The following is a 15,262-nucleotide window of genomic DNA, read 5'->3' as shown; positions in this document are numbered from 1 at the left end:
TACAGAGTACAGCATACTTTACAAATTTATTTTCATCATCATCCTTAGCCTTGCACAAAAAAACTGTACATCGATTTTGCTACACAAAATTGAAAAAAAAAAAAATTGCATCTGTAGTGGTTATGATTATATGTATACTATTATTACAGTCTGTCAGAATACAGTTTAAAGAAAGCACCACATCTGAAATTCTAAAATTTCAGCCCTAGTCTCTCTATGTACTGTAATCATGAATTGTTCTGTATAAGTATTCATGACAGCTTGTTCAATGATTAATTCAGTAAACACACTTTACCTGTAATGCTAATAATGTAAACTTTTAAGTTAATATAGCAGCAGTTAAAAATATTGTTAAGTGCCCCCCCATTGTTTGAGACACCCCTGAATTTACATTGACTTTAATGCATTTATAGCATGTGACAGTCCAGTCTCGTCCTTTCATCTCAACCTTTAGTGCATTGTATCTCATATGAACTGAAAATACTTACATTTAATTTTAAAGTCATACATTTATTTTCACATATGAGGATATTGGATAAATTTAGATGTAATTAAAAAAAAAACAGCCTAAATGAAGTTTATATTATTTATTGGGCACACAAAATACACTACCAAACTCTTGTTATTTGTTATTTACGATAACAAACAGTATAAATTAACACTTGACGTCATCACATATTGTACTATAACTAGTTCCCAGTACCCAGTGAGACGTATTACGGCAAGCACGAAGGACAATTTAGGCGGAACGCGTAACTACAGCCTACCAGAGATAGTAAAAAGACAAGATAAGTCCCCGCCGAAAAAGACCTTTCTACTCGGCAGTACAGCGCCATTAAAGCTAAGCAATCACTAGCTTAGCAAAGATGGCGTCAGACAGCGTTCGAGACGTAAACTGCTTTCGCCAGTTATCAGGCTTTCTTCCTTTTTTTTCCCATGACAATGAAGTATACTCTTATATACATAAATGTAACATGATAACACGATATTCACTGCATAGTAAAATGTTAAGAGAGCGTCGTTGTGGCTCAAACAGCGTCACTGCCAAGACGAAGCGGTTGTGTTTTTAAGGCCGTGGAGGTGAAGCAGCTCTCTCCTCCACAGGGTGTCTGGTTCGACACCGTCGTGAGAGCCTGACCACTGACAAAAATGCATCCACTCTGACATTTCACTTTTCTCAAGGAAACAAGAGCACCAGCTCATGTGCAGCATACACATATTCATATCTAAAATATCAGCTGATATTTGACCATTTCATCTGTGATGGAAACCATTAAACCAGACTGCAGCAGTCCCCATAGCAACAGAGGAGAGGGTGGGCATCACAAAAGACACGAAAACACTCAGTGGTTCGGGCTGCTGGAGGTCACAGCCAAGGCTGTGTGTATTGTGTTTTAGCAGTGAAAGACTAAACTATACACCACATAAACCTTATGGCTCCAGGTCAGAGAATGAAACCTGGGAGGTTCTAGTTGGCCCCAGCATCCTACCAGCAGATATGGTACAATCCACCCTCACCAGAAAAGCTTCATCAGTGGCTTCCCCCTCCCTCTGTCCGGCAGGTACCACTCACTGCAGTGGGGGTGATGCTATCCATCCACCACAAATCTAGTGCTCATTGTGGCAGAATTGCAGTGCACTGGGCTGTACAGAGCAGGGTACCATCCAGGCTGTTGTCTGTGAGGGGTGGGGTCCGGCTACATTGATACCACCAAACAGAAGCTCACAGAGGGACACAGAGAGGCAGAAAAAAAGGGGAGAAAACAGAGAGAGAAGAGGGGGGAAGATTGCACCTGAAGAGGACTATAATACGGGTAAGGAGAAAGGGGGAAGGATGGAGGGAAAAGGAAAAAGACAATAGGTCCAGAATGGTTCAAACAGATTTACTCCTTTGCTGCTCTCCTGTTTTTCCCTGTTGACATCCACTTGACTTGATTTATTTCCTTTCTGTAGCACGTTTTTCTCAGACGTGCATATTTATTCATCATTTTATGAATGTCCGTATGGCTGCAGTGCTTATTTCAATCTACATTTGACATCTATGTGGTTATTCTGGATCGTAGGGGGAGAATCTGTGGGCCATGGTCAATAAATCTGACCGTTTGGCCCAATTTACATGATTCTTTTGTAAAAAAAAAAAAAAAAACCCAAAACAAAACAAAACAAAACAAACTGTGTTTTTGCCTCTATACATGATGACATAATATAGACGCTGTGCCAATTCTATGACATAATATTGACCGATATCTATATTTCATTTTTAGCAACTGACTGGCCTCATGCTTGCTTTGCACCCAAAACTGCCGAACATATAAATGAGCTATTGCACGCTGCTTTTATCATATATTACATAATAGTGCGGACAGTGTTAAGAGGTTTGTCTAACTCACTCATACAGTATAGTTCATTTGATCAGCCACTGAAAATGGAGAATTGAAAAGCTTATTTTGCTGTCACTGATCCTGGGTGCATGAACACAAAATTTCACCTTTATTGCTTGTTAGAACTTGTTAGAAGTGTATTTTTAGGGCAAATAGATATGACCAGATTATAAAAAAAAAAAACTTATTTGATTAGAATAAAAAGACAAAGAGCCAATAAAATAATGTTCTTGATGTATTTTCATCTAGCTCAAATCCAGAAATAATGCTGTGTTTGTGTCTAGGATGAAAGGAGACACCCCAGTGAACAGCACCATGAGTGTCGGCCAAGCCAGGAAGCTGGTGGAGCAGCTGAAGATCGAGGCTAGTTTCTGCAGGATAAAGGTAAGACAAGACCAACATCTCAAATTCAGATATAAAGCATAATGAAGGTAAAAACAGCAGATAATGCTTTCAGCCTGAATTTGACTGTCTGAAAAGATGTACGTGCTGTACGTGAAGGTAAATTTGACGAACTTTCATCATCGAACGAACTTTCATCATCCACATGGGTTTGCAGCTGCAGAAAAGCACCAGTGACCTTCTCAGATGTACTTCAAGTCCATGCTTCCAACTGGAAAGTTTCCAAATGGTATTGGTTTCTGTCACATTCCTGATGGCATCAAAAACACCTTGCAGAGGCAGCTTCCCTTTTTAAAGAGAGCAATTCAGCAGAACAAAAACTAAGAAAAGAACAAATCTTGTGAATGTGAGTACTATATTTTTTGAGAGTGCTGTTTTAAGCTGTTGTTCCCACAACAGGAGAGGGCTTCAAGCTTGTTTGAATGAACCACACGCTCAGTTGAGAAACACAAAGTCTCCTTCAGCAGAAGCTCAGCAGTCAGGAAGGTTTTTTTGTGTTGACAAGTTCTACATCCAGTACCAGACCTTTTAAACTGATAAAAGTGGAACACAGGGCAACATATGAAATATTTTAGACATAGCATATTTTGCCACCAGATGTAAAACTTTTAATTTAATTTTCATTCAGTTAGTCTTGTGTTATTGGCTACATCTCTAATTTCATCCTCATTTTTGTCCTCTCCTGTGTCTACTCCTGTATTGTGATACCATCACAAACACAGACATCCGGTTTGCTTCAAACAGATCAAGTTTCATCCTCTCATCTTTTTACTTGGTTGTATTATTTATACAGCACCTTAGCATGTCAAACTAAACACATTGTAATTCTTTGTTTTTATCTAGCTCTCTTAGAGAAACATTTGATCATGTTACATGTTTGGTTTTGAGCAGATTTTAATGTTTCATTTTTAGCCATGTCTCAGAAATATTTAAATCTTCAGGCTTAGGCTTAAAACGCAATACTGTGTCTAAAATGAAGTGGTGAGCGCTCTTAAATGGATGCTTTAATTTGTATTGGATATTATAATACTGTTCACAGGACATACACAGGCATCAGAGAAGCACAGGAATGAATACATGCCAAATAATGTGGGGAACCCATCATTACTGGAGCTAAAACAGTGCTGAAATGATCTTTATGACAGTGTGACCCCGTATACACTGTATGTTAGTGTTTACCTACAACTAAATGATCACTAATCAATTCTTCCAGCAGTGGATCCATAGTCAAGGATATCCTAAATATACTTCCTCAAACAAAGACAACAAAGCTGATTGTTTTTTATCTGTGATAATCAAAGGGAAGAAATTGTTGGCTTTTAAAGGTGGTGGTTTTAATGCTCCTCCACCTCTGACCAGGGATGAATCCGATCAAATGATGAACCGAGACTATATTTGTATAAAGAATTGTTGGAAGAAATGTATAATGAATGTAATGACACTCATCGACTCCTCACTTCCAGGTATCAAAGGCAGCGGCCGACTTGATGGCATACTGTGACGCACATGCCTGTGACGACCCTCTGATCACCCCTGTGCCCACCTCAGAGAACCCTTTCAGGGAGAAGAAATTCTTCTGTGCTCTGCTTTGAGACAAATCAGGGATTGTTATTAAACGTACAACTGTACAGTATGTACATGTATGTACAGTGTGTACATGTACTTCCAATTGAAATAAGACATCAATGTACTACAGTAACCTTGCATAAAAGCTGCCGATGTACAGTACATAATCTACAAAATGTCTTTAACTAAATTCTTGAACTACTAACATCTGTCTCAATGTTAGAGGGGAAAGACAAAATATCACAGGGATTTGAAACCTAAACGTTCAGTGAATAAGGAGAGAGAGTTTTCACGATCAAGACCCAAAACACAAGACCACAAGTCTAGAGAAAAGAAATTTGAAGAACAGCTATCACCAGGTTCAAAAAACCATGTACATCTCATGCTCATATATAATACAGGTAACTGCCAAAAAGGACTTTCAGAGCATCAACCGTCTTAACAGGCTCCACCAGTCAATCACATGGCCCCTGCAGCATCTGAAACATTTCAGCGGAAAGCTACTGTATATCCCCACGTTAGGTCTATGAATGATGGTGGTGCTACATGTCTCTTATCGGTCAGGGCAGCAAGTTCTCCCCATGATACATTGTCCACATGCATTTGGTATGTGACAAGTGAGAAAAAGACAAGCCTATGTTAGGTAATTAAGTATGGCATTTCCCATAAATGGCACTGTTCCCATTTGTTGATGCAGGTTATGACATCCATCATCCATCAGCACAGAAATGCATTATTTATAAGTAAATCTGGGTACAAAATGCATTATCATTAACATTTAGATTTTCCTTTGGAGCTGCATCCCATGTATTTATAATGTTTTTCATTTATTCACTGTCTTCACATCTGTTTTGGCAGTTACTTGTATCTAACAAACACGACTATTTACGAGTGGACGATAAACATAATCAATTTCTTTCAAAGTTTTATTTAAGATCTCAGCATTTTGCGCATTTCTATACTGTTGCTGTAGTGTGGATGTGGAAATGTGTGCGTGTGCATAGGTGCTATTGTGAAACTTAAGCAACAACTCTGAGCATCCGATCACTGTCATATCAAGGTTTTATAGTTCAACAGCACACAGACCCAAATGAAAAGAACATTCCAGGGGAGATGGTTTTATCATTTACAATCTAAGCCATTGAAACAAAATCAGCTATTTGGTTACTATGAGTCTGTCACAGCAACAGTTTTCTATTTGTTTAGGTCAAAAAATAAATAAATACGCTAGTCTTATTGTACTGTTGTCGACAGGTGTGCGTCATCATTCAGTCCAACAGATCAGGTCTGAGAGGTTCTCCAGAGCAGAGGGGTGTGTCAGAGCTTTCAAGTCAAACATAACATCCCTACTTCCTGATATAAAATGAGAGCAGATGAAAAATGACCAGGGACTTTCCATTTTAAATAAGGTTTCACTTTCTTCAAGGTTGTTTCTCCATCTACAGCACAAGCAATTGTTTAGTTCTGTTACATCATAGCTACACAAAGGAAACTGCTCTTCTTCTAGCTATCATCCACATGGTGAAACCTTTGGGAGCACCTGCTCTGGACTATTTCAGAAATTGATCAATTTATTTTTAAAGTCATGCCAATATCAAATTTGGAGCTTTGGCAAAAGAGAAATAAATAAAATAACAAACATGGAATGTCAAGCATTGAAATAAAACCTGTCATCAAATACTGACTCTGATTTGTGTTTTTATTTGATAAATGGAATCTGTAGTGAACATATCGGGGGAAAAAACATGCATACCAATCATTTCCTTTTATTTTCTTTAATAAGAACATTATAAAAACTGAAGTGTTCACAGCCAAATATAAACACATCAGCCAGGAGCTGCTACACAATGTTTACATCTTCAGTTAGCTGGTGACTGATGGGTACAAGCATTAAGCAATGAGTGGTATATGAGGTGATGCAGCCTAGATATGCACCACTGTAGATCTTGAAGTTTGGCCGACTAAGTGTTTCTCCTTGCCTACATTAAGACACCCTTATGGTTTGAAATACAGTCAAAGGTAATATGAAAAAAGGCTTGTTGAAGTTAGAAAATACAAAGTGTAGGTGATGTTCTTTCCTAATTAAACTAATTTCAGTTTTATTGTTCAGATGTAAATAACACACCAATTATTTGTAAGTAAAAGAACTATTACAATGTGTACCTCACTTTTCTTTAGCAAGAAACAAAATCAGTTTCTACTGGAGTTACCATGACAAATACCATGACAGCATCTAAAGACACCAATAATTTGTCAATTTTCAAACTGTTAATTTGTATTATTGTATTATTTGTTAATGCTGTTGTAACAAAAGAATTTCCCTGTGGCTAAAATAAAGGATCTATCTGTCAAATGAACAAAAAGGGAATTACGTGACGAATTAAAGCTAGTTGATCAATTAGGATGGCTTCCGATGATTCCCTTAAAGCCAAATAGAATTCATATTTTCCCCAGATCATGGCCACCATTTAATCATGCCAAACAATTACATCACCCTGATCTGTTATCTCAATGCCACTCATCAGTTGTGGCCTTGAAGCACTTGTCAGACTAAGTCTCATCAGCAGACTGAGACCTTTTCAACATTGTTTTGAGCATATTAGATTATCATCTTTAAATAATATACATGTCCTTCTTTGAGTAAGACTACACATGAGAGTCTGATTATTTTGCCTTTTTATTACATGTTAAAAATGTTTATTTAAAAGAAATGGTTTCTGTCAAGACCAGTGTAACCAATTTTTGAGGTTTACTTTTTGCATTACATAAGCCAGTCAAATTCATTATAAAGCAATTTGATACAGTTCAAACAACTGACTCCTTCAAAAAAAATCCTGTCAACATTTGTTGGTGGATGCAAGAATACATGATAAACTGTGATGTGATGCACAAAATGCAGCTTATAACAACTTTCCTAAGGCTCTGAAAACAGTCTAATGGGGCAAAAAGGCCAACAATAGGAGAATAAAAATATTTGCAAGGACAATGCTGTTGAATCATCAAATTCTACAGAAGGAAAATGTGTTGTGAAAATTAACATAAGGAACATTTTTGTAACACTAGCATGTTTAAACAGAGAACCAACTGTTGAACTTGATCTTAAAAAGTATGTAGTATGTTAAAATGTGATATACATGCTGTGTTACAAAGATCACAGGTGTACTGAATATTATGAATATAAGCAGCTCTGGTATAAAGCAAACATCTTGGCTTGTCAAACACAACAGTAAAACTTCATTAAGTCTAGATTCATGTTTTCAATATCACTATCCTGTTTATGCGCATGCAGGATATGTGACATGGCTGAACTACAAACCCAAATGCAAAGAAATCAATAATGTTATTTGTTGTGTTTTTACAAAGTCAATATATCGGCTGAGCAAATGCTTGTGACAGAAAGACATATAGAGTTGCCACATCCTGTGATTATTCACCCAATTTACATATTAGATACAAAATTACACAGAAAGAGCTGCCAGGCTACACGTTAAAGACCAGGAGAAGGTGGTGAGTTACATTTGGGTTGCAAGATTTGAGAAATAGTTACAGCTTTCTGCATTATTTAAAAAGAAGTTCAGCTTATAAACCTCAGTGAATACAGTGCCACTTCACACATATGGTGTAGCTGATTTGAGTCAAGATCACTGATGAGGTATGATGCAGCTCCAACTTAAGTGGGAAATGATCGAATGATTTATAGGAAGGCATCACACCATTCTTTGAGACAGCCATAGCAATCACCTTGTTGTTTGGAGTTTGCCCCGCACGTGTCCTTCAGCCAGTCCCGGAAAAGCTCCTCATCTTTCTTTAGCACCAGAAACTGGCCAAGGACAACATATGCCTGAGGAGGTATGGAGGAATATAATGGAAAGTCTAAGTGTTAAAAGGATGTCACACAACAATGGCTCTCATGTCAAGCAGCTGATATTTTAATAAGAACTTGTAAAACAGCACTGGCGAGCATTTCTTTAGCCCTTTCCAGATACGAATACATGAAGAGAAGAGAAAAAGGGATGGTCTGAAAACTGAAAGTAAAGTGAAAATAGGCTTTGAGCTTGACATTTCTCTCACATTGGCATTTTCTCACTATCACCATGGAAACACAAGTTGACATTGTGCATTGTTCAACTCAACCTAATTCAGCATTCCTATCTCTAGAGCCAAATCTTAATGCCTAAAAAGCATTAATTATCTGTAGGAACTCAACCTCAACTGTCACATTTCTCTGAATCACTCAAAAGAAATCCTGTCAACCCAGTTATCTTTGCTTGCAGCATTCCTGCAAGCAAGATCACCTTTTCTAATTTGGTGGCATGAAAGTCATAAGCTGGTGTGTACTCAAGCACACAAATCTTTTACTCGCGCCCCATAGACTTGAATTTTGAATTACACTGAAGGGCTAGGGCAACTAAACTGTTGAACAGAGTTGAACTGAATTGGTTGTTTTTGCACGATTCAGATGATTTGAATATTCTTATCCACATTGGCTCTGTTTATTTATTTATTTATTCTTTCTGGGCACTTCTTAGTCTTTTATCCTTTTAATTTTATTTATTTAATCCTATTTAATCGCATTTCTTTTCAGCACATTGTTTTCAGTATATTCTTCTGCTCCCTGTCTTGCCCTGTCTATTTCTGGACACTCGTACAACATTTTGTGCTTGCTTGGGTACTCGGAAATTATGATGTGTGAATGATCATATGTGGTCCTCGGACAGTAGAAACAAAATTGCCCTTCAGGGATGAATAGCGTTATCTGTACCGAAGTCACAACTGTTTTATGAGGCATTCTCATTCTTTATTTAGATTATTAATTTCAAGAAAATAAAGATATTACACAGAGAACATCAATATTACAGATGAGAGAAGGGACAGCTGTGGACACTGTATTTTTCATTGTCTTGTATGTGCCATATATTTGCATGCTAAAAGTGAAACTAAGTGTGTCACCTTGTCAAATCCTCTCTCCTCCAGTCTTTTGCCAAGGACCTCTCCGATGCCTGCAAGAGCCATCACAGGTTTCTCACCCATGGGCTCAGCTACAAAGTCTTTATGTTTTTGGGATGTCGACGACATGGCTGCTTTGTGGCTGTCACAGATCACCAACAAGTGAGCTGCAACACAAAGAATAAAAAAAATTAAACAGGTGGTTTTAGTTGAACAGAGACAGCTCTGAGGGTAAGCCCTGCACGCTATTTTTATCTACATCAGATAAAAATGTAGCAGCTGGAGCTGCTTTTATATACAGTCATTGGACACGTTTTTCTTGTACTACCAGAAGAGGGGGTTACACCTCTTTGATGAGGGGATGCATGAGTGAATATGGAGGGTTCACGTTCTTCTCCATGCTGAAATTCGTCTTTTCCCAATCATTTTCAGTAAACACTGGCCCATTAGGTCACCTATTGACCGCGCTGTGTACGTTCTATACACCAAAAGTGATTCACTGTTAATCTGAAGAATCCCTTTGAACACATTGAAATTTTATTCGGACTCTTAATCGGCGTCCAAATGTTAACATTAATCACACGAGAACCACAAACGAGCGGGCAAAGGTTAATAATTCACAAACCCGGTCTGTAGATGATGGTAATATTTGCATTGCGCCGCTATATCACTCGATGCGCTCGCGTTAGCAGCAGCACGAGTCGGCCCCAAGATTGAATTACGCGCGAATTGAGCTCCGGTGCTAACAACTTTAGCAGAGAGAGCTAAGCTCCACGAGTTTTAGAAAGCAACATCGTCTGTCTACCCTGGTGTAACCACTGCTGGTCAACAAGGAGGCTCTCTGGATAAATAAACGCCATTAACCTCGCCATAGCAGTCTGTGAATTGTGTTGTGAAGATGGGAGACCAGTGGCTAAAATCCGGGCGCCTTCTAACTGAGTGAAAGGTAATATAGATTTATGGTTAGCTGGCTAATTATTCTTAAAATGCACTGCTGGTTATCATCGTATGTTACCGTTGCCTTCAGTAAATATTACCGACTTATAAAGTACATTCACTTACCTTTTAATGTCTTATCCTTGCTAAATATTGCCGCAGTTGCCTGAAGAGGCGCCGTTTAGTTTCTATGTTTGACCAGATGCCGCCGGCGACCACAATGCAATGCGTGTCGCTTGCGCCCTGACGTCATAGGAAAAGGCCCCATGGGTTTTTCTCCCTGAGTGCAGACTAACAGGATAGCCAACCCACCGCTGGGAACTAATAACTTTACGTCTGTTCAGCATTACGTTATCTCATAATTTACTCTGACAATTAAAGATTACAACAAAGATTAGACCTCTAGAGTTAAATGTTGCAAATTAGTCAGTTAATATCTGAAGCTAACATGTTCTACTGAGCTAATCCTTTTATGTGGTGAGGGATATAGTTTGTGTTGAGGATGAATGATATGGGGTGGGAAAGCAGACTTCCTATCATTGAAACTTTGAATCTATGATCATTTGAATGGAGCACCTACAAATCCAACAATACACTTTGCTGTATGCCAATTTCAACAGTATGTTTGATAAATTGTTCAGCCCTGTATTGTATCAAAAAATATTTGCTATACTTCTTAACATTGTTTTCAATGAAAGTACACGGTAGCATTACCTTAACACAAGTTTTTAATAGTCTGTTATAGTAGATGGCCAATAATGCTTGCATACTAATAACAGGTTTGAGTATCTTGGTTGTAGTGACAATCTTAACATGAAATGAATATAACACAGGGCAAGTTTTCTTACATAACAGATACAATGACAGTGGAAAACTTTAATTATTGCCTTCAGGGTGAAATTTATTTACTCACAAGTAACCGTATACAGACGTTGATGCAAGGACCTTTGATTGTTATAGCTTTCATAATTGTGCGTTATTCATTACTTTCTAGCTCTATTTTTTTTAATCACATTTGCAGCCATCTTTGGGAGAAGGAGGAAGCTTGAAGGTGCTGGGATTGGGTTTTTTAGTGCAACTTGGACAGAAACTCAAAGATGTATTCAGCTCTGAATAAGCCTACAGTTCAGACAGAATGTTGGGAGCCAGGCTACAAGTCAGGCCAGTGCCATCAGGCTCCACATTGACCTTCTTCACGACTCCATCTTCCACCAACATAGAATATCTGCAAAAGGGATGAAGTGCATACTAGTTTTGAATTTCAGACTTCAAATCTAATGGTTAAATACAGAATAATATAGATTCTGACTCTGACTTTGGTAATCTGACTTAGTCATCACCTTAGAGAACAAATATATTATAACAATAACTATTGAGTCGATAAAAGGAAAAGAAAAAAAGTTTATTTTTGCATTAAAAATGAACTGAACCTAGTATGTATGTGTACAATCCACTAATATAGTACATTAAGATTCAGTTGATGAAAAAAGTACACATTCTATCAATCTATTACTGTGAAACTGAAATAGGCAAGAGTTATTACCTCTTGGAACGCTTGTTCCCAAGGGCCTGCACAATCTGATCACTGTCAAGCAACAGATCAACTGCCTGCACAGAGAAAGACTCATCAATACCCACAGTCTCAACAGTTTGACTAAAAGTTAAATATACCCGATCAATAACTGTACCTTTGTAAACGCTCCAGTAGGATCAGCCAGCATTCGAACCTGCAGCAGAGAATAGCGGTTAGCTCAGCCCTCGTAAGATCTGATCTGTTATTGTGAGTCCTCTTGTCTCAGGGTCTACAGTCATAGCATCATCCAATTCAATGCTTGGTTTTTGTTCTATTATGGACTGTCACCTGTGACACAGGTCTGTGCATTTCCAACTCATGTCGAAAAAAAAAAAAAAAAAAAAAAAAATACTAGAGTTCAGCCTGTGTGTAAAAAGCTGATCAAGAGAAAGGATAGTGAAATAGGGCTGTCACATAAAAGAACATGAACAGGTCTCAGTGCTTTGCCATGGTACTGTTCTTCAACATCCTGAATTTATATCACAAATGCAATAGTGCAAATATAATATCAGGAAGACTACAGTACATTGCACTTAACACAATCTAGTACACACTGATAATTTCAATTGTTGTTTGGACTGAATACAGAAGAAGGACATAAATGGGAATTCCAAATGTAATTCCCATATACAGAGTCTCCAGCAGTAGGTCTAATGTTATTTCATAGTTCACAGAACCTGCTCACACAAAAGCTGTAGTCCATACCTTGCCATCTGCTCCATGCTCCTTTCCCCATGCAGCCATGACAAATGCATCATTGACAGAAATGCATGCCACCTCCTGTATACCTTTGCTTTTAAAGTTCTCTGCCTGCTGCACAAATCCTGGGAGATGAGTCTGAAAACAAAACCAATATATGACCAACTGACACAAAGACCATTGGTCACAACACATGAACAGATACGAGTTAACTGTGTTTACTTACCTTGGAACAACCAGGGGTGAAAGCTCCAGGTACAGAAAAGAGGACTCCTTTCTTGCCCTTAAAGAGCTGATCCATGGCCACCTTATTTCCTGGCTCCCCCTCCTGGACCTCCACAGCAGGGAGATGTTCACCAACCTGGTGGAAGTTGACTAGATTTGACTTACTTTTTTCAAAGTGCAACAACTAAAGAGCCTCGCTTTACTCACTACCACATCTTTTCCTGATCACTTTTTCAGGATTTCGCACCAATTCTTTCACTGCGGGCATCATGAGGACACCATTAGATCAGATTTTATGTACAGCATACAGCATTATTGATGAACTTAGAGGAAAACCTGGCAATGTTTTTTTTTTTTTTTTTTTGCAAAAAGAGCATTAACGTTAATGTTTTGCTCTGAATTTACAGTCAGGATATGCACATTTTCTTATGTGCAAAGATCAAACGAGCATTTGTACTTTAAAGCAAATACTAGGATTATAAAAATAAGCAAACTCCAACTGGGCTTGCCATGAATACTTAAGACTGGAACGGGTGATTTAGCCAATGAAGAGCGGATCGGATGATCTCAGGCTGATGTGTGTGGGCCGGGGCCACCGGAGGGCGACACATCAACACAAACCGAGGCAGGCCTCATGTCAAAATGGCCGCAAATATTCATGTTATTTAAGGTATCAGTGGCGGATTAATAGGCCACGCATTTATTACAGTTATATTCTTCATTAAAGGTTCTAACAATCTTTGATATAAATGTTTCAGTGAAACATTCACAGTGTTCTGCATTTAAAGATATTTAATGAACTGACTAATGGGCTGCGCTGAGTAAGTTCATTAGTTACTTAAATGATTAAGTTACCTTCACACACAGTTATCTATACACAACGACCATGTGGAGATTCTAAGACACAGCAGTGACTTTTCTCATTTCCACTGAGGCCTTTTAATGCGGCTTCAATGTCCCTCCAGTGCCCTGGCAGACAGCCGGTGGCCCGCCCGCCCTAGCCCCAGGTGTATGTGCACACCTGGCGGGTCGCCTCCTGCCCGGAGTCGGTCCTCCCGATGGAGGAAGCTGAAGACAAACTAACTGACCAACGTCCTGCCAGCGGCCGCCATGGCGACGCTTCATAGCAACCGTTAGCTCGGAGAGCTACAGAGACCGACCGGGGTTAAAACCGGCCAGTTTGGATACTTTAGGGGAAAATATACCGACAGCCTCCTGTCTCTGCATTTACAGACGCAACAGTCACAGCTAACCTTCACGCGACGCCCGCTCTTCTCACCTGAATCGGCATGTCGACGGTGGGAGAGACGTGCAGCAGCCTTACGCACCGGACGGCCCGGGTGTGTTTACAGAGCGCGGCAGAAAAGGACAGCATGTTAGCTAACGTCGGAACAGCCAGCGGCGGTCGCGGTCTTACGGCAGGTTTGAGGGCCGTGCCAGGTGCGTTCACGGAGCGAGTCTCCCGCCCCAACTTTCCAGAGTTAGCACAGTGGCTGTGGCTGCTGGGATTTAACCCAGCGTCCAGATTTGGGCCTTAAATCTTTTTATTTACTGCGCCATCTGTTAGCTAGAAGTCACATGCCTGATGTCGCGTTTGTCAAAGTGATTGATAACTTTGAGCAGATGATCAACTCCAAATGGAGGCAGCCCGCACAAAGATATTCAAATACCTCCCTATTCTTCCATCTATGTATCTTTAAAGGTAAACCTGCATAATGGTGGAAGTTACAGTAAATAAATAAATAAATAAATAAATAAAGTTGCATTCTTGCTGTAACATTATTATTGGTATTTGTAAATCATTGTTTGCTCTTTCTTAGCTTATTCAATGTCTTAACTGCAGCTCATCTATTTGCAAACAAACAAAAAAAGACTAGGACTGTCTTTAAAAGTAAAGGATCTAATTGTGATTTCCAAAATTAACATCTGCAGCCAAAGAGGATGATAGCTTCATAGATACATAGAGATAAACTGTAATGTTTACATATCATTCATCGTCCATTCTCAGTGAATTTTCAGCATTCAGGTTTTGCACAACCTCATCCTCAGATTAAGTGTGTCCAAATCTTCAGAACTTTCAAAACTTTCAACCGTGAAGTTGAACGATTCAACAGTCTTCACTACACTGTCTCCATTCCACCTAATACAAAACCACACACACAAACATGAAACATCCACAGGGAGAGATGAGACCAATGGTATGCGGTGGTGGTGTGTTCGTTTTATTACACAGCACAAAGCACCTACAATAATCCACTCTGTTGCATCAGACAGTGGAAGATCTCACTTTTTTCACAGTGATTTTTATGTGGACATGTTTAGACAAGGACATTAAACTTTTTTTTCTTATCTAAATGGGAAAAAATAGCCTACACACAAATTCACAGCTAATATCACGCACAAAAATAAAGCAGTGTCAACAAACAACAGTAAATTGAGTAAAAAATAGAATTTAATCATTTAAATAGTCTTTCAAAATACAAACATTGATTTGAACTTCTAAATAATATAACGTTTAGTAGCTAGTCTTTAT

General features: G+C 38.8%; 3 protein-coding genes across 3 annotated transcripts; 1 reads left to right on the top strand and 2 right to left on the bottom strand.

Annotated features, from left to right (window-relative positions):
* Positions 1-1,696: 1,696 nt before the first annotated feature.
* gng3 (guanine nucleotide binding protein (G protein), gamma 3) lies at positions 1,697-4,375 on the top strand. Its single transcript, XM_029519496.1, has 3 exons — positions 1,697-1,814; positions 2,666-2,765; positions 4,247-4,375. Exons 2-3 carry the CDS (start codon positions 2,667-2,669, stop codon positions 4,373-4,375), a joined length of 228 nt encoding a protein of 75 aa, XP_029375356.1. The 5' UTR covers positions 1,697-1,814; position 2,666.
* A 1,719-nt stretch (positions 4,376-6,094) lies between these two features.
* On the bottom strand, positions 6,095-10,447 carry banf1 (barrier to autointegration nuclear assembly factor 1). Its single transcript, XM_029519256.1, has 3 exons — positions 10,359-10,447; positions 9,300-9,463; positions 6,095-8,190 (listed from the first exon to the last, which is right to left on the bottom strand). The coding sequence occupies exons 2-3, from the start codon at positions 9,423-9,425 to the stop codon at positions 8,044-8,046; spliced, it is 273 nt and encodes a 90-aa protein (XP_029375116.1). The 5' UTR covers positions 9,426-9,463; positions 10,359-10,447; the 3' UTR covers positions 6,095-8,043.
* A 665-nt stretch (positions 10,448-11,112) lies between these two features.
* Positions 11,113-14,294, bottom strand: prdx5 (peroxiredoxin 5). Its single transcript, XM_029519334.1, has 6 exons — positions 14,009-14,294; positions 12,731-12,865; positions 12,511-12,642; positions 11,921-11,959; positions 11,776-11,840; positions 11,113-11,457 (listed from the first exon to the last, which is right to left on the bottom strand). Exons 1-6 carry the CDS (start codon positions 14,102-14,104, stop codon positions 11,352-11,354), a joined length of 573 nt encoding a protein of 190 aa, XP_029375194.1. The 5' UTR covers positions 14,105-14,294; the 3' UTR covers positions 11,113-11,351.
* Positions 14,295-15,262: the final 968 nt, after the last annotated feature.

Source organism: Echeneis naucrates, chromosome 14 (genome assembly GCF_900963305.1).
Source record: "Echeneis naucrates chromosome 14, fEcheNa1.1, whole genome shotgun sequence".
Taxonomy (NCBI): domain Eukaryota; kingdom Metazoa; phylum Chordata; class Actinopteri; order Carangiformes; family Echeneidae; genus Echeneis; species Echeneis naucrates.
Note: the sequence above shows the minus strand (reverse complement) of the source record. Positions and strands in the feature narration are given on the sequence as shown.

Coding starts and splice junctions, on each gene's coding strand:
- banf1 (XM_029519256.1), bottom strand. CDS start 9,425: ATGTCGTCGACATCCCAAAAACATAAAGACTTTGTAGCTGAGCCCATG. Junction 8,191..9,299: donor AGGAGAGAGGATTTGACAAG/GTGACACACTTA, acceptor ATACCTCCTCAG/GCATATGTTGTCCTTGGCCA.
- gng3 (XM_029519496.1), top strand. CDS start 2,667: ATGAAAGGAGACACCCCAGTGAACAGCACCATGAGTGTCGGCCAAGCC. Junction 2,766..4,246: donor CTAGTTTCTGCAGGATAAAG/GTAAGACAAGAC, acceptor CCTCACTTCCAG/GTATCAAAGGCAGCGGCCGA.
- prdx5 (XM_029519334.1), bottom strand. CDS start 14,104: ATGCTGTCCTTTTCTGCCGCGCTCTGTAAACACACCCGGGCCGTCCGG. Junction 11,960..12,510: donor AGCATGGAGCAGATGGCAAG/GTATGGACTACA, acceptor TCTCTGCTGCAG/GTTCGAATGCTGGCTGATCC. Junction 11,841..11,920: donor CTACTGGAGCGTTTACAAAG/GTACAGTTATTG, acceptor TTCTCTGTGCAG/GCAGTTGATCTGTTGCTTGA.